Below are 22,482 nucleotides of genomic sequence, written 5' to 3' on the forward strand. Positions count from 1 at the left end.
GGAGAAAGGGGAGAGAGAGATGGGGAGGGAGAAAGGGGAGAGAGAGATGGGGAGGGGAGAAAGGGGAGAGAGAGATGGGGAGGGGAGAAAGGGGAGAGAGAGATGGGGAGGGGAGAAAGGGGAGAGAGAGATGGGGAGGGAGAAAGGGAGAGAGAGATGGGGAGGGGAGAAAGGGGAGAGAGAGATGGGGAGGGGGAGAAAGGGGAGAGAGAGATGGGGAGGGGAGAAAGGGGAGAGAGAGATGGGGAGGGGAGAAAGGGGAGAGAGAGATGGGGAGGGGAGAAAGGGGAGAGAGAGATGGGGAGGGGAGAAAGGGGAGAGAGAGATGGGGAGGGGAGAAAGGGGAGAGAGAGATGGGGAGGGGAGAAAGGGAGAGAGAGAGTGGGGAGGGGAGAAAGGGGAGAGAGAGATGGGGAGGGGAGAAAGGGGAGAGAGAGATGGGGAGGGGAGAAAGGGGAGAGAGAGATGGGGAGGGGAGAAAGGGGAGAGAGAGATGGGGAGGGGAGAAAGGGGAGAGAGAGATGGGGAGGGGAGAAAGGGGAGAGAGAGATGGGGAGGGGAGAAAGGGGAGAGAGAGATGGGGAGGGGAGAAAGGGGGAGAGAGAGAGATGGGGGGGGCGGGGAGAGAGAGGGGAGAGAGAGAGATGGGGGGGGCGGGGAGAGAGAGATGGGGGGGGCGGGAGAGAGAGATGGGGGGGGGCGGGGAGAGAGAGATGGGGGGGGGCGGGGAGAGAGAGATGGGGGGGGGCGGGGAGAGAGAGATGGGGGGGGCGGGGAGAGAGAGATGGGGGGGAGGGGGAGAGAGAGATGGGGGGGGGAGGGGGGAGAGAGAGATGGGGGGAGGGGGAGAGAGGGGGGTGAGGGGGGAGAGAGGGGGGGTGAGGGGGGTGAGGGGGGGGGTGAGGGGGGGTGAGAGGGAGGGAGGGAGGGGGTAGGGAGGGAGTGAGGGGGTGGGGGGGAGGGAGGGGGGGGAGGGGGAGGGAGGGAGGGGGAGGGGGAGGGAGGGAGGGGGAGGGGGTAGGGATGGAGGGAGGGGGAGGGGGTAGGGGGGGAAGGGGGGAAGAGGGGAGGGGGTGGGGGGGAGGGAGGGGGGGAGGGGGAGGGAGGGGGGAAGGGGAGGGAAGGGGGGGGAAGAGGGGAGGGGGAGGGGGTAGGGGGGGAGGGAGGGGGGGAAGGGGAGGGAAGGGGGGGAAGTGGGGAGGGGAGAGGGGGTGAGGGGAGTGGAGGGGGGGAAGGGGAGGGGAAGGCGGGGAGAGGGGTGGGGAGGGGAATGTAAGGGGGGATGTGGGGGGTGGGGATGTGGGGGGTGGGGGGGAATGTTGGGGGGGGAATGTTGGGGGGGAATGTGGGGGGGGGGAATGTGGGGGGAGAATGTGGGGGGGGGGGCGGAATGTGGAGGGGGTGGGGGTGTTGTGGAGGGGGTGGGGGGGGGGTATGTGGGGGGAGGATGGGGGGGGTGATATGGGGGGGAGGATGGGGGGGGAGGATGTGGGGGGGTGGGATGTGGGATGGATGTCGGGGGGGGGGGTGTGGGGGGGTGGGGGGAGGGGAGATTGTGGGGGGGGTGGGGATGTGGGGGATGGGGATGGGGGGATGTGGGGGGTTGAGGTGGTGGTGTGGGGGGGGGGGGGGTGGGGATTGGGGGGGGTGGGAGGGTGGGGGATTGGGGGGGTGGGGGGTTGGGGATGGGGATGGTGGGCTGAGGATTGTATGGCCTATTTCACCTGCTAACTGTTATGCTTGTGTGTAATCTGGAGGGCAGTAGAACAAAATCCCATCTCCCTTCATAGAATTGTTGGGCAGTGCTAAAGTTGTTCAATGGCCTCATCAGCAATGATAAGTTAACATACTAGACATTTTTCCTTGCTCATATCTGGAATCAGCATATTCATTTCAAAGCAAAAATTTGTACAACCACTTTACAAGGACAGTTTGTTTCTGGTTATCTCATACAACAAATACTTGAAGGAATTTAGGGCCAGATTTATTTCCTGGAACAGTTTCCATTGCCTAAATAGAAGTTAACTTCCCCCAAACCAGTCTGGGCTTTTCTTGTTTCTTCCAGAGATCATGTTTTTGGTGAAATTTGAATTCACTAAATATCTGGATTTAACAGTCTAATAATGACTGTGAAACCATTGCCAATTGTTGTAAAACAAGATTCACTAATGACTTTAGGAAAGGAAATCTGCTTGACAAAACTGAAACTTCAAAAAAAAAGTAAAGTTGGTACTTACTGTGCAGAGCACTTCAATCTCCAGCATGTAATACACAATTGGATAGATTAAACAATTGGGGACCAAATTGTGTTTTATTTCCTCCTCATTTTCCAAATATCTACAGAGTCCAAGCAATACATTACTGTTTTCACACCAAAAAAAACTTACAGCTTTAATACTGTGGGAGTTTATTTTCCCCACTTCAAATAACAATTGTCTATTTTGCACTTCAAGCTTGTAACAATATAACATTTGCTTTCAGCAAGTCTCTTAGCCCAGCATCACAGGCAGCTGGAATGATTATTTTATAAAATAATGTACATTATCTGCAATATATTTTTGAAAAACCTTAAATATCACAATTCAAAGCAGTAACATGGTTTTATCCTATCCCTGTAGAGATGTCTTAAAGTATAACAATCATACATAATGCTTTGTAGGGGTCAATGTTTTGTTCAAAATACAGCTTAAAAACAGAAAACAAAGTGCTTTGTATTTTAAAAAGACGGTATGCTAGATTATAAATTGGGCATAAATCTCAGCAGATCTCAATATGTTGCTAAAAAAAAATGCTAAAACAATTATTTCAGTAACTAAATTTATATTTCAAGCTGAACGTACCCATAATGTGCAAAATACTTAAACTTAACAAGTTGTAACATTATTGAAGCTTTTAAACTAAGAATGAATTCCATGCAAACATCTGGAAATAAGGAGCTGTAATGTTTTTGTATTCCACTGAAACACAAATCTACATGACTTTTCCCCCCTGATTTTAGGCAATGTTTATATGCTGCTTTTATTTAAAAACTAATTAAAGAACAAATGAATTGCACAAGAATGAGAAAAGCAGTAAAGTGCTCTGCAAAAAAAAAAGTCATCTAAAATAAAATCTTTGAAGCATTAATAATTCCATTTAAAACTTAAAAAGGTCTATGAAGTGCTGAGGTGACACTGGTGTAGAGCAGCTTTCAGGATTGTTGGCTGTACATGGATGTCCTGTATCCTGATGAAAAAGAAAAAAATTAAAAATTTTGTGACTGATTACAGTATCAAATGACTTGCTACTCATTTATTTGTTATTTCTCAAAGTCTTCAAACATAGTTTATCTTTATGGAAAGAAGCCATGAGCAGTTTTACAATCCAGCCCTTGTCCCCTAATAATGTTGAATTGAGGTATCAAAATTTTTATTGCTGTAATTATTTTCTATCTTATTCACTGAAGCAGTTAAAATTCAAGGATGTAAATGTTTCAAAATACCTTGAATAATAAAGCAAGATGGTAGTCCTTTGAGATCAAGGAAGGAGGAGCAGGAGGGGTAAGCATGAAGGAAAAAGGAAGAAAAAGGATAAATAGGAACAGTTAAAAGAACAGAGGCAAGGATTTTTCCAACCCGTTTATCCTTTCCAGTGAACCGTTCCTAAACAAAGCTTCTTCTGTAATATCACTCTTAATTGGTTAACAGAATGATAAAACAATTAACTTACACAGTATGTATTATATTGTTGGCTATTTGTTTTAAGGTTGCAGAATAACTCACTAGATAGCTTGGGGGCAATTATAAAGAATTAGAGATACTATTTCACAAATTTAATGAATAAGAGATGCTAGATTTCTTATTGCACACATACTGGGACTTCATATTTTTCATCCAATAATTGGAAAGCATGAACAGAATGAAAATTCACTTCGTTATAGTGGTGAGCCTAACGGCTTTCAGGAAAATCAGCAAGCTTCGAACTTTCCACGGCTTATAGTAAAAGCCTGGCAAAGAACACTGTATTATCTCTACCTCTCTCTCTCTCCTCAATTAGAATGCTTATTTAAACCTACCTCTTTGACCTGTCCTAATTTTTCCTTCTTTGGCAAGTGTCAAATTTGATCTCATCATACTTCACAGAAGTATCTTCATGTTTTACTATGTTAGAGGTGCTACTGTTGTTGTAGTTGACAACATACTTTGCTTCAAAAATAAACATTCTAGAAGTATTTAAGTTAACATTTCAACTTGATCAACAAACTGACACAAATAACTGGAAGAAAAACTGCAGTCTGGAATTATTGCAAAGTGCAATACACATTCGAAAATGGGATTTAAAAATTCAATTATTAAAACCTTGATATTGAAATGTTTCACCTTGGAGATTTTAAAAATAAGATCTTAAAGTATTTAAAATATATTCCATTGAACTTAAACTTCACATCCACTTCAGCAAGGTCAATGCAGCTCTTGTTGTAATAGAAAACCTTCCCTCTAGTCCACTTCTACCTTGGTAGAGAATGTCAATATACTGTTATATTATAGTGCTCCTAATTATTGATCTCTTGAATCTAAGACCATTGATTTATAGTAACGCAAGCAATAGTTCTGTAATGTTATAGAGAATAGGAATCTTACAGCAGAAAAAGAAAGCTACTTGGCCCATCAGGGCTGTGTTGATTCTTTGAAAGAGGTGCCCAAATTAGTCTTGCATTTCTGCTTTTCTCCCAGCCCTCTCCAAATCAGGTTCTAAGCCCAAACTTGAACTGTCCAATCAAAATCAAATAACTAACTGCTTTCCAAAGTTCTTATGTAACTGGGTTTCATCATCATTTCAGGCAGTTTATTCCAGATTTTAACAATCTTTTGTGCAAAGAAATGTTTCATTTCTCCTCTTATGCTTTAGCAACTTAAAAAGAAATCATTCATGGTTACTTATTAATTTGCCAGGAGTTACTTTCACTACTTGCTCTATCAAAAGCCCCCAATTTTGAATATGTGCATTAAGTCACTTTCAAAGGAGAATAGATCCGATTTCTCCAATCTCTCTGCATAACTAATCTCCCTCTCTCTGTATTATTCTAGTCAATCTCTGCTATGTCTTCTGCATTTATGGGGTTTAGTCACATCACTGAAGAAAACACTTAAGCATTGTCTGACATACATATAACATTTAGCTTTTTACTAGCTGGGGGTATTTAAAATGATAGATGGAGAGGTTTTTCCTGTCAGAAATTGAACATGAATGCAATTTGCTTGAGTTTTTAAAAAAAAATATACAATTACAACACCAGAAATAGAGATGATTTTCAGGTGGATTTGGTGCTAACATCAAATTACCTTCCAGAACAAAATACTGCAATGGCGGCAAAACTGCAGGGCATCTCCATATTGCTCCTTCTTTGGACAATATTTTTGTAGCGTGAAATACATTAGTTTCCAATCAATACAGCCCTTCTCGGTCAGAATCAGGTGCCTGCAGAACTGCAAATGACAGATTCAAAGTTTGGCTAACTTTATGTTCAAAACATTTCACTTAACTAACTTAATTCAGAAGATCTAATGGAAGGAGAAAGGTCACAAAATGATTTTTGTTACTTTTCATGCAAGTAATAGAATAAAGAATTTTAAAACGAATTTGTAGCTTGTACAGTTACAAGTAAATAGGAAGGGGAATTTGCCAATGTTACGTAAACTTTTGAACGTTGAAGGTAATGCAACTAAAATGGTGTAGGTGGACTTTTAAAAGGCGTTTGATAAAGTGCCATACAACAGATTTGTCAGTCAATTTGAAGCAACAAAAGGGACACTGCATAGGTTCATGCTGCAAGTTACATTTTACTGGAAATTGCTTAAGGTTTCATTTCCACAGAAAGTTAGTTAGTGGGATAATTGACTTTAGGTAATGATGGCTAGCCTAAAAAAGGGACCCTGGAATAGAAGGTTTCTTGCAACAGTGAGAATGCAACTATTAAATACCTAAAATAACCACAGTACAAAGCTGTATTAGGCTTTTCATATCACTTTTTCCAATTAAGATGCTTGCTGAGTGCATGAGTTCATTAGTGTGTGGAACTAGAAACAGGACTTAGTGAGCAACCACAATGATTCAACACCCTGAATAAGAATAGCTATATGAATGGCTATTGTGAAGGTGTTAACAGGTCTTAGGCAGTCTTAAGAACTGATACAACTTTTGGGAGTCAGTTTGAAGCTGGGAGGTGGAATATTACTCAGAATAAAACTAATCAAGTAGAATTGTTTGAGATGATGAAAGGATGAAGAAAAGATGAGGAATGAGTGATTGATCAAGCTCAGAAGGTACGTATGAAGGTTCAAGAAGCTATTTTCAAGAGAATGATATTAAAAAAGGTTGGATTTATCAATCCAAGGTTTAGAAAAAGAATACAATGATTATTGGGAATTTTTTGAAATAAAGTAAACCTTTAAAAGGACCATAAGACCTCGTCAATAATCCAGGTATCCACCCTAAAAACTGGTATAATCTGAGAGCTCAATGCAGTAGTCAATGGGAAAAAATTCAAGGAAGATTTGGATGCCCACTACTTGTCACTGTTATGTGTCTTTGCAGTATCACTTGGGGATGGGTTAGCTCAGTAGGCTGGTTCATAATGCAGAGCGACAGCAACAGTGTTGTTCAATTCTCATTTCAGCTTGGGTTATGCATTGTCTGACATACATATAATAATATTTACTAGTGATATTTAACATGATAGATGGAGAGGTTTTTCTATCAGAAGTTGTACATGAATGCAAGTTGCATGAGGTTTTTAAAAAAAATATACAATCACAGCACTACTCTGCTCCGTACCTGAGATGTTGCGTTCCTCAGGTTAAAATCAACACCAGTCAGCTCTCCCCTTCAAAGTCTATGGTCTCCTTGGAATATGGTGATTTTATCTTTATCTATCACTTGTATGTTACCTTGTGCCTTAAACTCTCATTCAACCATGTTGGTTGTACTTGTATTTTTTTTTAACTCCAGTAAATAAATCATCAGGTGACAGGAAAGAGAAAGATTGGTGTTAAGTTAATTTTTTGAACCAGAGGAAGGTGTATATTGGGATTCTTCAGGGGATTGGTATTGGGCCACTTTTCTTGGTCTTTATTAACAACCTAGGACTTGGGTGTGCAATTTCACTGTGGTACTTTGTTGCAGTGTCAGTGAATTACAGGGTTCTAGCATGGCGATTTATGTATTTGTTTTAAAATCTGAGCTGTGACTATCTTCTGTTAAATTTTACAATCCAAATCCATCCACTTGAGAGCATTCAAGGTAGAAATTTTTCAGGATTCCTATCCCCAGCTTTGCTAAGGGGATTTCAAAACATTCAGGTAACCAAACCGGAAATTGTGAACCACGAGGAAGTTAGTGATAGGCTTCAAGAAAACCACCGACAGACTGGTGGCAGAAAAGTTAATGCAGAGAAGTGTAATGTGATACATTTGGGCAGGAAGAACAAGGAGAGGCAATACAAAATAAAAAGATACAATTCTACAGATAGGTGTAGGAGAGGAGCAGAGGAACACAGGAATCTAGTGCTTTATGTGTACAAGTCGCTAAAAAGATTGAAAAGTGGTTAAAAAGGAATAAAGGATCTTGGGTCAGACACATGATAACAAGTAGCCACTTAATAGATTGCAAAAGGTCATAAGCAACAGAATCTAGAATAATATCCTCACTCACAAAAGGGTAGATAAAAATCAGAGATACATTTTCTTCACATCACTGTAGTAAAGCTGGAAGACCAGGAGTCTCCAAGAATTTCTATCTTGAACCCTCCCACATGAATGGAATTGGATTGCCGAACCTAACAGAAGTCAGTCAAAAAATACCTACCTCCAGTCTGGAAACCTGTGGGTCACTGACATTGCAACAAAGTACCACAGTGAAATCCATCCCCACTCTTGAGAATGGGTCATTCTAAATACACTAGAACCAGTGCAGCCATCCAACTAAAATATTAAAGTAGCTGACTCCACATGCAGGCTTGATAGAGCCACTGATCAGAATCTTCATTTTTAATATGCATTCTAGGAGTACAACTATTATTTCTTGATTTCAACACTCGTTCTTGTGATGGTTCTCACCACAAGTTAATTCAGTTTCATAGCTTACTGAATTTTATTAGATCACATTCTGCTTCACCCGATCAGCTTACCTGCTTTTCTGCAAAATGGTACTGGCAAAGCTTCTTCCACAGACGTCTGTCTTCACTGAGCATATGCAGAGTAGAAGTCACCTGACCCAAGCTGACAATATCCAAGCCATCAGAAAACCTATATAGGATGCTGTTCTGCATGTGAAGTGGAAGATCACTAAGTGTTGTTCCATTATTTATTTGCTGGAAACACAAAAAAGTGCCATCAGCTCGCTCCAAATGGGAGAAAAGTAGTACATATTATACAGAGGCCTTTGTAATATTTTCAGAACTAAAACATACCATACCCATTACACAATTCAATGGTATACCCTCCAGGAATATAACAAAAGGCTTTCAGTTTAGAAATAGAGTATGCAATACTTATTCATAGCCTGATTAAAGTAATTGGAGCTTGGGGACTGGTGTGAAAAAGCAGGATTTTTAAGGAAACTCAGCTGTGCGATCTGCTGAAATTCAATAGGTTTCCCACTAATTTAAAGTAACCAGGAAGCAGATGCCTGGTAAATGAAGGTCAATGCCAATTGCAGGGTCAAATGCACATTCCGCACGAGTGTTCTGGATACAGCAAAGGCAATGGGCTGTTCTGGATATAGCAAAGGCAATGGGCCATGATAATATGCCAAATGTAGCACTGAAGACTTAAGCTGCATCTCTAGCCAAGCAATTAAACACGAGCACCTACTAAACAAAGGTGGGAAATTGTCCAGGCTCATCCTGTCAAGCAAAAGCAGTAAAGTTTAATCTGCTCTAGCAATCTACCTTTAAATCATCAACGATGTGATGAAAGACAGTGTTATCAAGCGACACCTTACTCACCAATACTTTAAGTGCTACTGGGCTTCAGATCTCATATCAGCCAAACATGGACCAAAGAACTGACAGCATGTGCCATGAAGTAACACTAAAACTGTAGTCAAATAAAAATCAGAGCAAAATTCTCCACTGACTGGATCAGAGATAGTAACTATGGTTTTTCAGAGGCTGATCTTTCCTGCTGAGGAGTTCCTCAGAGTTGTAGTGTCCTAGGTTCAAGCATCTCAGCTGTTTCATCAATAACTTCACTCTCACATAAAAGGCGTTGTTCACAGTTCCGTTTCCAAATCATCAGAAAAATGAGGTAGAATGTGTCCACAAGCAGCAGGCAGGGGTTAATAAGTGGCAAGTAACATTCACATCAAGTGTCAGATAATCTCTAACAGAAGTCAACCACCTCTTGACATTTTATTGAGCCACCATCGCTGAATCCTCCAACATCAACATCCTGGAAGCATTATTTGGCTAAATCTTAACTGGACCAGCCATACAGATACTGCAACTATCAGACTAGGTCAAAGGATGAGAATTTTGCAGCAACAGACTGACCTCCCAATGTCAGTCCACCATCTAAATGGCATAAATTATTCTTCTCTAGACTCAGCAGAGATGCTAGAGGATTGGAATATTGCAAATGTTACATCCTTGTTCAAGAAGAAATGTAAAAGATAGTTTAATAATTACAGGCAGTAGGCAAGCTTCTAGAAACATTAGGACAGAATCACATGGGAAAATGTGGGTTATTAGGAAAAGCCAGCATGGATTTCTGAAGGAGAAATTGTATTTGACTAACATGCTGGAATGAGCTTTTTGAAGTGGTAACAGAAAGGGACAATGAGGGTAATGAAACTGATGCAGTGTACAATGGTTGGCACTGCTGCCTCACAGCGCCAGGGACCTGGGTTCGATTCCTGGCTTGGGTTATTGTTTGTGTGAAGTTTGCACGTTCTCCCTGTGTCTTTGAGGGTTTCCTCCAGATGCTCTGGTTTCCTCCCACAGTCCAAGGATGTGCAGGTCAGGTGGAAAGGCCATGCTACATTCTTCCTCAGTGTACTATAACAACATGGCAACTAGGGGATTTTTACAGTACCTTCATCACAGTGTGAATGCAAGCCTACTTGTGACTAATAAATAAGTGTAACTTTACTTTTACTGGACTTTCAGAAGACATTTGATACAGTACCACACACATGAAGGACAGTAGCAAAATGGATACAAAGTTGGCTGACTAATAGGAAGCAGAGTGTAACGATCAAAGGATTTTTTTTGATTACAGAAGGTTTTGTAGTACTGTTCCCCAGGGATTGGTATTGGAACACTTGCTTTTCAATATATATTAATTATTTGATCTTGCTGTGCAAGGGGCAATTTCAAAGTTTAAAGAATACACAAAACTAGAAGTATTGTAGACTATGAAAAGAGCTATTGTGATGAGGACAGTGTAAAGCTCCAGAAGGATAGACAAGTTGGTGGAGTGGATGTTCAATGTGGAGAAGTGTGAGGTTGTGCATTTTGGTAGGAAGAACATGGAAAGAGGATATAAAATAAGGGGTAAAATTCTTGAGGTGGGTGTAAATGTGTATAGACCAATGAAGGTGTAGGAGAGTGGCGACAGCAGTTAATAAAGCTGAGGGCTTTATTAAGAGCAGCCTAGAGCACAACAGCAAGAAGGTTATGCTGAACTGATACAAGACAGTATTTAGACCTCAGCTTGAGTATTGTGTCCAGTTCTGGGTGCCATTGGACAAAGTGCAAAAAAAGCATTTACAAGAATGGTCCCAGGATTTCCACCCTGCCCCCAATATCCTAAGCCACACATTTGTCCTGACTTTAGACAAAAATGCTGGTTCTTTCCTTGTTGCTAGGTCAAAATCCTAGAACTCCCTACCTAACAGGACTCTGGCTAGCAAGTACAGCAAGTGGTCAGACTACAGGCTACGAATCCCCTGCATGATGGGAATCGGTGACCACCAGGCAGAGCAAGAGGGCGAGACAGGCAGTCTCCTATGGCCATTCCCCAGAAAACGGATATAGTGCTTTGGATAAAGTTGAGGGGGATGATTTTGCAAGGGAAAACAGCAACAGCCACACGTGTTGCACCTTGGTTAGTTCTGCTGCAGAGGGAAGGAATAAACAGTGTGGGAATGCAATAGTTATAGAGGATTCAATTGTAAGGGTAATAGATAGGTGTTTTTGTGGCCACAAATGAGACTCCAGGATGGTATGTTGCCTCCTTGGTGCTAGGGTTAAGAATGTCTCAGAGCAGTTACAGGACATCTGGAGGGCGTGGTACACATTGGTGCCAATGTTATTGGATGATAAAAAGGGATGAAGTCCTAAAAGCTAAATATAGGGAGTTAGGAATAAAATGGAGTAGACTGACCTCAAAGGTTTCAGGAATACTACCAGTACCATATGGTAGTCAGAGTTTAAATAACAGAATATATTGAATGAGCAGATGGCTGAAGAGATGGTGAGAAGGGGAGGGTTTCAGATTCTTGAGGCATTAGGACCAGTTCTGAGGTAGGTGAGACCAATAGAAACTGGGCATTACTGAGACTGATGTCGTGGGGGTCTATTTGCTGGAGTGGTTGGGGAGGGTTTAACTAAAATGACCAGAGGATGGGCGGCATGGTAGCATAGTGGTTAGCACTGCTGCTTCACAGCTCCAGGGACCTGGATTCGATTCCTAGCAGGGGTCTCTGTCTGTGTGGAGTTTGCACATTCTCCTCATGTCTGTATGGGTTTCCTTCGGATGCTCCGGTTTCCTCCCACAGTCCAAAGATGTGTGGGTTAGGTTGATTGGCCATGCTAAAATTGCCCCTTAGTATCCTGGGATGTGTAGGTTAGAGGGATTAGTGGGTAAATGTGTAGGGATATGGGGAAGGGCCTGGGTGGGATTGCGGTCAGTGCAGACTTGATGGGCCGAAGGGCCTGTTTCTGCACTGTAGGGTTCTATGTTCCAGGCAAGGAGTCAGAGGAGGGGGAAAATCAAGGACAAAAACCAAAGACAGAAAGGGGAATAAGAAAAGGCAGAGAAAACCAAGGATCAAATTCAAACATGCCTCAAATGAAAAATAGTGGGGATGAGACCAGTAATGTTAAAAATACAAGCCAAATAGCTTTGTGCCTGAATGTGTGGAGCATTCACAATAGATGTAAATGGGTATAATATAGCCTGGATTATGGAGACATGGCTATAGGGTGACCAGGGATGGGAACTGAACATCCAGGGATATTCAGGAAGGAGAGACAAAAAAGTAAAGAGAAACAATATTAACTCCGACAATGTGGAATCCATACGGATGGAATTAAAACATCAAGGAGCAAAAAAAAACCCATCAGTAGGGGTTGTATATAAACCCCTAAACTATAGTGAAGCTGGGAATGTATTAAATAGGAAATTAGTGATGTATGCAAGAAAGGAACATTTGCATGGGTGATTTTAATCTGCATATAGATTGGGCAAAATCACAAGAGTCACAATACCATAGAGGAGAAGTTCTTGGGAATGTATATGGGATGGTTTTCTGGATCAATACATTGAAGAGCCAACTAGAAAGCAGGCCATTCTAGATTAGATATTGTGTAATGAGAAAGGAATAATTGGCAACCTAGTTGTGCAAGTCCCCTTGGCAATGAGCAACCATAACACACCAGAATTTTTCATCAAGATGGAGAGTGATGTAGTTGATTTAGAGACTAGGGTCCTGAATCTTAATAAAGGAAACTATGATGATGAGACACAAGACAGCTATGATGTATTGGGAAACTATGACAACAAGGCAATGACTTGGCTATGATGGATTAGGGAACGCTATTTAAAAGGCATGACGGCAGATAGGCAATGCCAAACGTTCAAAGGAAAGCATGGGTGAACTACAAGAAATGTTTATTCCTGTCTGGTGCAGAAGTAAAACCATGGCTTAAAAGGGAAATTAGAGATGGTATCAGATCCAAGACAGAGGCATACAAATTGACCAAGAGAAACAAGGGACCCAAGGATTAGAATTTAGCCAAGGATTGATTAAGAAGGGGAACATTGAGTATGAGTGTAAGCTTGCATGTAACATAAAAACTGACTGTAAAAGTATCTATAGGATCATGAGAAAAAGATTGTGAAGACAAATGAAAGTCCCCTACCTTCAAAAACAGGGGACTTTATAATAGGGACCAAAGAAATGGCTGAGCAACTGAATACATACCTTGATTCCGTCTTCACAGAGGAAGACACAAATAAAGATGCCAAAAATTTTGGGGAACACAGTTTACCAACAGGAAGGAACTGAAGAAGATCAGTCTTAATAGAGAAATGGTGTTGGGAAGCTGATGGGATTGAGGGCCAAATTCCCAGGGCTTAGTGATCTACATCCCAAAATACTTAAGGATGTGGCTTGATAAATAGTGAATGCATTGGTGGTCATCTTCCAAAATCCTTTGGACTCTGGAACAGTTCCTAAAGATTGGAGGGTAGCTAATGTAACCCCACTATTTAAAAAGGGAAATAGAGAATTATAGACCAGTAAGCCTGATGTCGGTACTGAGGAAAATTCTAGAATCCATTAAAGATTTTATAGCAAAACACTTGGAAAAATGGCAGGATTGGACAGAATCAGTAAGGATTTATGAAAGGGAAATCATTCTTGACAAATCTACTGGAATTCTTCAAGGATGTAATAGAGTTGAAGAGGTTCAGCCAGTGGATGTGGTTTATTTGGACTTTTAAAAGGCTTTAGAGCAAGTCACACCCGAGAGGTTTGCTGTACAATTAAAGTGGATGGGATTGGGGGTAGTGTATTAAGACAGAAAACTGGTTGGCAGATAGGAAATAGAAAAGTAGGAATAAACTAGTCTTTTTCCCCAAATGGCAGGCAGTGACTAGTGGGGTGCTGCAGGGATCAGTAAGGGGACCTCATATAAATATAATAATTTTGATGAGGGAACTAAATCTGATATCTCCAAATTTGAAGATGACACAAATGGACAGGAGGGTGAGCTGTGAGGAGATTCAGAGATCCTTCAGTGTGATTTGGACAAGTTGAGTGGGCAAACGAATGGCAGTATAATTTGGATAAATGAGATCAACCACTATGGTAGCAAAATCGAGAGGGCAGATTGTGATCTGAATAGCCATAAATTAAGAGAGGGCAGCATGCAATGAGACCTACATGCCAGCCACTGAAGGTAAGTAAGCTGGTGGAGCAGAACCCTATAAACGTTCTAACAAGACTAGTCAGGATAGATGCAAGAAGGACGTTCCTGATGGTGGAGGTGTCAGGAGCTAGAGGTCACAGTCTGGAGGATACAAGGTAGATCATTTAGGGCAAAGATGAGAAGAAATTTCTTTACCCAGAAAATGGTTAGCCTATGGAGTGGCATGATGCATTTCAATAACTTCCTTTCATATTTGGATCTACCACAGAAAGTAGCTGAAGTTGTATGTTTTCAAGAACCAGTTAGCTATAGCAATTGGGGTGAAAGGGATCAAAGAATATTGGGGGGCGGGCGGGCGAGAGAAATCAGGCTATTGAATTGGATGATTGACCATGATCATAATTAATGGCAGTGCAGTTTCAAAGGACCAAATGCCCACTTATAATCACACAGTAAGAAGTCTCACAACACCAGGTTTACTTGGTAACAAAAGCCACTAGCTTTCGGAGCGCTTGCTGCTCCTTCGACAGGTGAATAGGAGTTCTGTTCACAAACAGGGCATATAAAAGACACAAACTCAAATAACAAAATAATGGTTGGAATGCAAGACTTTACAGGTAAATCAAGTCTCAAAAACTACAGACAATGTGAGTGGCAAGAGTGTTAAGCACAGGTGAAAGAGATATGTATTGTCTCCAGACAGGATAGTTTGTGAGATTTTGCAAGCCCAGGCAAGTTATGGGGGTTACAGGTAGTGTGACATGAACACAAGATCCTGGTCAAGGCAGTCCTCATGTGTGTGGAACTTGGTTATCTCTCTCACACACACACACACACACACACACACACACACACACACCACACAATCTGTAACGGCTTGCCTGGGTTTGCAAAATCTCACTGTCCTTTATGGAGACAATACACATCTCTAACTAGTGCTTAATGCTCTGTCCACTCATTGTCTGTACCTTTCAGACTTGATTACCTGTAAAAGACTTGCATTCCAACCATTACTTTGTAAATTGAGTTTGTGTCTTTATATGCCCTGATTGTGAACAGAACTCTCACCCACCTGATGAAGGAGCAGCAAGTGCTCTGAAAGCTAGTGGCTTTTGCTACAAAATAAATCCGTTGGACTTTAACCTGGTTTCGAGAGACTTCTTACTGTGTTTACCCCAGTCCAACAACAACAACATCTCCACATCACGCCTATATATACATACATCAGACTGCAGCAAGTTCAAAGTTCATCACCGCCACCTAAATCGTGGGCGATAATTTTAAGAAGCTGGGATGCCAAACCAAACCTCTATGGATTGATAATAACAATCTTGCTGAAAAGGAGAACACAAACACAGTCTCTTAAAAAATATCTTAATTGACTGACCTGCATCCTGAAAGCAGATTGGTTGCCTATTGGCAGGCCCACCTTTGAAGCAGAAATGGACAATTTGGCTCCCACCCATCAATCTTGGGATTTAAAATTCCCCATTATTCATCCCTGCAGTAATGAGTGGCCAAAGACAAAAAGGTCTGAAAATTTGTGCTGAGGCATCATACAATTATAGCATTTTTATGATGTGCAAATGGTTCTAGGTTATTACAAAAGAATGGAATTACTAGACTTCAAGGGGATGCAAACATTAACTTACCCATCGTTTACTTTCTATTACCATCCAACTGTGGGCTGATGCATTTGTATTAAGTCATTAAAGTGACCTAGGTATTTCAGCATTCAATGCAGTTAGTATATATAGTACAGATCCATGACCTTGCAAACTTACTCATAAACTTACTTTTAAGTACCAAAGTTTTCCAAACACTGCTCTGATTGCCTTTTACAGTAAAAAGTCTGACAACACCAGGTTTAAGTCCAACTGATTTATTTGATAGTAAACTCACTAGCTTTCGAGGTTTCCCTTTTCGTCAGGTGAATGGAGAGTTCTGGCCTCAGACAGAGCATATAAAGCACAGACAGTTTACAGATTACTGATTAGAATGCGAATCTTTACATCTAACCTGCTGTTCAAGTCATAAAGTGGCCGACAACGTGAGTGAAAGGAGCACTGATCACAGGTTAAAGAGCTGCGTATTGTCTGCAGACAGTAAGTGAGGTTTTGTAAACCCAGGCAAGTCACGGGGGTTACAGATAATGCGACATGAACCCAAGATCCCTGTTGAGACCGTCCTCGTGTGCGGAACTTGGCCATCAGTCTCTGCTCAGCGACTCTGCGCTGTCGTGTGGCGTGAAGGCCGCCTTGGAGAATGCTTACCTGAAGGTCAGAGGCTGAATGCCCGTGACCACTGAAGTGTTCGCCAACAGGAAGGGAACAGTCTTGCCTGGTGATTGTCGAGCAATGTTCATTCATCCGTTGTCATAGCATCTGCATGGTCTCCCCAATGTACCATGCTTCGGAGCATCCTTTCTTGCAACGTATCAGGTAGACAACGTTGGCCGAGTTGCAAGAATATTTACCGTGTACCTGGTGGATGGTATTCTCACGTATGATGATGGTATCCATGTCGATGATCCGGCATGTCTTGCAGAGGTTGCTGTGGCAAGGTTGTGTGGTATTGTGGTCACTGTTCTCCTGAAGGCTGGGTAGTTTGCTGCGAACAATGGTCTGTTTGAGGTTGCGTGGTCGTCTGAAGGCAAGAAGTGGGGGTGTGGGGATGGCCCTGGCAAGATGTTCGTCTTCATCATATCATATCAGTGACCACAATACCACACAACCTTGCCACAGCAACCTCTGCAAGACATGCCGGATCATCGACATGGATACCATCATCACACGTGAGAATACCAACCACCAGGTACACGGCAAATACTCTCGCAACTCGGCCAACGTTGTCTACCTGATACGTTGCAAGAAAGGATGTCCCGAAGCATGGTACATTGGGGAGACCATGCAGACGCTACGACAACAGATGAATGAACATCGTTCGACAATCACCAGGCAAGACTGTTCCCTTCCTGTTGGTGAACACTTCAGTGGTCATGAGCATTCAGCCTCTGGCCTTCGGGTAAGCATTCTCCAAGGCGGCCTTCACGACACACGACAGCGCAGAGTCGCTGAGCAGAGACTGACGGCCAAGTTCTGCACACGAGGACGGTCTCAACAGGGATCTTGGGTTCATGTCGCACTATCTGTAACCCCCATGACTTGCCTGGGTTTGCAAAACCTCACTTACTGTACTGTCTGGAGACAGTACACATCTCTTTAACCTGTGATCAGTGCTCCTTCCACTCACATTGCCGGCCACTTTAGGACTTGAACAGCAGGTTAGGTGTAAAGATTCGCATTCTGATCAGTAATCTGTAAACTGTGCTTTATATGCTCTGTCTGAGGCCAGAACTCTCCATTCACCTGACGAAGAGGGAAACCTCGAAAGCTAGTGAGTTTACTATCAAATAAATCGGTTGGATTTAAACCTGGTGTTGTCAGACTTTTTACTGTGTTTACCCCAGTCCAACGCCGGCATATCCACATCCTGATTGCCTTTTAATAGAGCAAGGTATAAAAGGGAGTGGCTCCAATTGATCATGCCCCTCAAGAAAAATTTGTTGCTAAATTTTAAGCATTGTCCCAGATGACCACAGGCTGTTCTCCTCCTATGGAGGGGGAAGAGTTGACTGGTGGTGATTTAACCTGAGGTTCATCACACCTCAGGCTAGGTGGGGGATGCGGAAAGAGGTGTTGAGAAGGCAGGCCAGTACAAGAATTGAACCTATGCTGTTGCTGTCACCCTGCATTGCAAACTAGTCGGCCAGCCAACTGAGCTAACTGACTTTTGGAAGTTGGGAAGTCAATCCCTTGGTGCAAAATTCCCATCCTTTGACTTGGTCTTGTAGTTGCAGTGTCTGTATGGCTTAGCCAAGCCATGTCTCTGGGATGTTGATGTTGGGTGATTCTGTGATGGCAATTCCATAAAATGTTAAGGGAGATGATTGGATTCTATTATTGGAGATTATCTGGCACTCAAACCTTGTCACTGGCATAAAAAACTGTAAATCCACAAATCTGATTCTTCAAATCAAAGCTCACTATTTGTAAAATGTAATTTAAACAGAAAGTACTGAAAACAAGCAAAAGAAAGGTGTATAATTAAATACAAGGTTATATTTTGTTTGCCCAGAAGCAGCTCCAGTCATAGCGACTGAGGTGATATCAAGATAAGCAACAAATTTGTTAATACCACACACTAATCAACTGCTCAAAGATTCACGTACCTGATCAACAAGAAAGTTAAACCAAACGAAGGTCATAAGCAATGAAGTGAGTTTAGTATTCTTACCCTGGTAATCTGAAGATTATTTAGCTGGTGTTGCCAATTCAGAATTGTTTCCATGCGGTAAACCCAGATGTTAATGTTTCCAACAAGGACACACCTTCCCACCTCACGAACTAGGATACAAAGGGCAGAACCCAGATCGTGAAGAAGGTTTTTGATTAGTCGAGGGTTCTGTTGGTCCTCAAGCACTGTAACAGCACCAAAAAAAGCATGTATTAATGCTCACAACTGAAGGATAAAATTATAGGTGGATAGTGCAGTGGTTTGCTCATACCTATTGAATATATAGGATGAGAGAAGCATCCCTCCACTTTTGATAGTTACAAATGAGTTTAGGCAAGCATCAGTTCAATTTCTATTATTCCTGGGCCATTAGGCTGCTGGTGGAAATGGAAATTTCACATTTGTGGAATTTAAGTTGACTGGGAGAAACGTTTTGTTTACCAGACCCAGGGTGGCACAGTGGTTAGCACTACTGCCTCACAGCACCAGGGACCTGGGTTCGGTTCCCAGCTTGAGTCATTGTCTGTGCAGAGTTTGCACGTTCTCTGCGAATCTACGTGGTTTCCTCGGAGTGCTCCAGTTTCCTCCCACAATCCGAAAGACGTGCTGCTTCGGTACACTGGCCATGCTAAATTCTCTGTCAGCGTACTTGAATAGGTGCCGGAGTGTGGCGTCTTGGGGATTTTCACAATAACTTCATTGCAGTGTTAATGTAAGCCTACTTGTGACAATAATAAATAAAAACTTAATGCTTAAAAATGATGCCAATTACTAATGGTGTTTTGAGTAACGATTGCCCTCATCTTTCTATTTAGATCAATACAAAGAATTTCAAAGAGAAAGAGAAATTTAAGAATTCCATCCAATTTTATTGATTTTTGTGTTGGAAACAGAAAGTAAAACAATTCATGTAGCATGAAATTAGCACAGTATTTCACAAGTTTTGTCAAATCATTTATCTTCAATGCTCAAAGTTTCATAATCTAATTGTGTGCTTTGATTATCCAATTGCAGAAAGAATTTACAGGCCATGGAGTTTAAAATTCCTAAGTGTCCCAGTAATTTGAAAATTAATTTCTAGTAAATGTAATTTTGGATATAGCAACATCAAGAAATTACAGTTTTCTATGTGTTCAAAGAATCCCTACAATGCAGAAGCCCACACTGACAATAATCCCACCCAGGCCCTATCCCTACAACCCTACGTATTTACCCTGCTAATCTCCCTCAACTAAGAGGCAATTTAATATGGCCAATCAACCAATCTGCATATTTTTGGAGAATGGGAGGAAACTGGAGCGCCCAGAGAAAAGCCACATGGGTCTGGTCTTGAAAACTATGTGGCGTTTTCTTCCAGTATCTAAGAGTAGAATTAAACCCAGATCCCTGGCGCTGAGAGACAGCCATGCTAACCACTGTGCCACCCACATTTGTCAATTTAAAAAAAATGTCAGCTCATAAATGGCAGCAAAACAGCATTTAGAAATCATTTTGAAAAATCAAAATCCACTGAGGAAGGAAGAGGAAATAATTCAAAACGAATGATTGTAATTATTAATACATGACATTAAAAAATCTACATGCAAGTTGAATACGCTAGTTGTCTTTTACACCAGAAGAGTACTCAATACGCAAGTTATACTTAGCGTATAAAAGTGATTTGTACCGTCATCTCAAACAACTTCTTTATTCAAATAGCAGCAAGTTGTTATCTTTGGTGTTTTTTTACGTAGTTAGGTTTTTTAACTAGCAATATATTAAATTGAGAAAAATTGAATGGATTCAAATAAAGCCCATGGTAAAGCTGGAAAATTCATAGCTGAAAAGACTTAACAGTAATATATTTAATACGACTTACCTGTTTGTGAATTTCATAAGCAAACAGATGTGAAAATAAACTGCCACTGATCCAGAAGCAGAGGGGGAAAATAAATATTCATTGAACCTCAACATCTGTCAACCTATCTTTGCTCTTCTGTAGGAACCAGTTTAAAAACAGTACTGAAGAAAATAAAAGGGAAAAACAAAAATCTAACTCAAAAATCACAAACACAATAATAATAAAGCACTACGTGCGGCTATGTATTGGATTAACTCTGGATTGCCAATCCTCATCGACTGTCCAGACCCTCCAGGATTTAAGGCCGATCTTCTGGACCCTGCTGTTGGCAACCCAGAAATCAAGTACTTTGTGTATGTAGCTCATGATTGTATGTCCCATGTCTAAGTTTTCACTCTATCCTGTCACTCAAGGAACTACCTATTTTCAGTTTTTTTTAGTTTTTAAAGTTTGAAGTTTTTCTTTAAGTTTATTTATTAGTGTCACAAGTAGGCTTACATTAACATTGCAATGAAATTACTATGAAAAATCCCCAGTTTCAGTCACTCACTGCTGGATTTTCTTATGCCAGGTTCTGCTCTTGAAAGAGGGCACCATAAAATACTAACCTGTTTTCTGTCTTTCAAAATTTCATTTTGAAGAATATCAAGCTTTTCTTAAACATTGAAAGATATACAGGTACATATTACTAAAAGCAAATTAATGGCGATATATAATAATGCAAGCTAATGCTCCCTGTTGCACATTTGTCAAATAATAGAAGAATAATTCACAAGTATGAGAATGTGGTTACAAGAGGAATTTGATAGGACAGCCACAGGAAATTACTTGAGTCTGTAGTCAATGCTTTTCTTCAAATGGGGAAAAAAATTTCACATCCTGTCTAAACAATCTGCAACTAGAATGTGGTGGAAACTGTCCTTGAATGTTCTACTATTCAGAGATTATCTCGTTAGAGAAAGTGACCATGTTTGGAAATTTCCATAAGTGACTGTGGGTGGTTTAAATATCATGTGACCAAGTGTCAAGATCTGTTGCAACAAGATCAAATTTGCACACAAAATAGAGAATATGTCCATTTCACTTTAAGATTCCACATTAATTACTGGTCTGAGATTGGACCAAAGTCAAAGTAGGCCAATTTAGCGATGCCATTTCTTTTACAAAGCAATGTCTAGGTAGACCACGATTTTAGTGAGTGATCCACCATACACTTTATAGAAAAAGGTAAGAATCATCATTTTCAACCATTGTAAGGGCACCATTATCACCAATAGGAAAGTACATAATAAGTAGCTTTGAAATTCAATTTTTGCATTTCAACCTGGGAATTCACAATAAGCTGCACAAATTGGCTACTGTACTTCCTGCATTATAAAAGTAATGGACCTGGGAATGTCCTGAGGTCATGAAGGTGCTATAGTGCAAGTTTTCCTGATTAAAAACATACAGCAAAACTGCTCTACTTGAAAATATACAAAAAGTCTTCAAGATTAAGTGATGCTTACACTGCAAATGTTGTCAATATATAATTAGGTTTGAGAGTTCTGAATATGAAGATAAAACAAGTCTTGGGAAGAAATAACCTTGTATAGATCTCTGCATTTCTAGTCTGAGAAATAGGTCTTACTAATATTTGGACATTTAAGGGGTTGTCAAGATTACCTTTCCGAACAATCTTTTCCAAAATATTGAAGTAGTTCTTCTGTGCAGCTCCACTTAGAGAGGTCAACTGTGAATTCGCTATAAGCTGCAAAAGCTGTTGAGTTAAAAAGTTTTTTTAAAACCAATCATGAATCTTATAGTACAGTAGCACTACATTTTCTTTGCTACAGATCTTCAAACAAGCATTTTGCCACAAATTTGCACATGTACGTGTGAATGATTAAAGAAAGAGTTATAATGAAAATTAGATACAGAATTTAAACATAAAACATTCTTCCTCCTCAAAGTTCACTTTTGGCACATTAAAATTACTGATACAAGAATTAAATATATTACCCAACAGGAATTACAGAATGCATATTGAAATAGTAATAGTTCAAGAACAAGTAGTGTTTGGAGGCATCACTAATTCATGGTGTTTAAATGTTGATACGTAGAAAAGACAGGAGGAATAAAATGGTTGTTAGCTCAAAGAACAAATGCTTACACACTTATTTATAATGTCACTAGTAGCCGTATTTTGTTGGAGATGAATGGTTTTCCAGTA

At 41.1% G+C, this 22,482-nt stretch overlaps 1 protein-coding gene across 2 annotated transcripts in view; it reads right to left on the bottom strand.

Annotated features, from left to right (window-relative positions):
• Positions 1-1,718: 1,718 nt before the first annotated feature.
• The window catches only part of fbxo25 (F-box protein 25), a 41,141-nt gene continuing 20,377 nt past the window's right edge, over positions 1,719-22,482 (bottom strand). The window contains exons 5-10 of one of the 2 annotated variants that reach the window (XM_080192061.1): positions 21,936-22,029; positions 18,431-18,615; positions 8,165-8,347; positions 5,322-5,465; positions 3,482-3,508; positions 1,719-3,225 (exon numbers count right to left, since the gene is read on the bottom strand). In XM_080192061.1, coding sequence (XP_080048187.1) covers positions 3,136-3,225; positions 3,482-3,508; positions 5,322-5,465; positions 8,165-8,347; positions 18,431-18,615; positions 21,936-22,029 — 723 coding nt within the window. In that variant the 3' untranslated portion in view covers positions 1,719-3,135. The remainder of the gene's footprint in view (positions 3,226-3,481; positions 3,509-5,321; positions 5,466-8,164; positions 8,348-18,430; positions 18,616-21,935; positions 22,030-22,482) is intronic. The other variant, XM_080192062.1, reaches the window with a different exon arrangement.

Source organism: Carcharhinus amblyrhynchos, chromosome 7, assembly GCF_965287045.1.
Source record: "Carcharhinus amblyrhynchos chromosome 7, sCarAmb.v2.hapA, whole genome shotgun sequence".
NCBI lineage: Eukaryota > Metazoa > Chordata > Chondrichthyes > Carcharhiniformes > Carcharhinidae > Carcharhinus > Carcharhinus amblyrhynchos.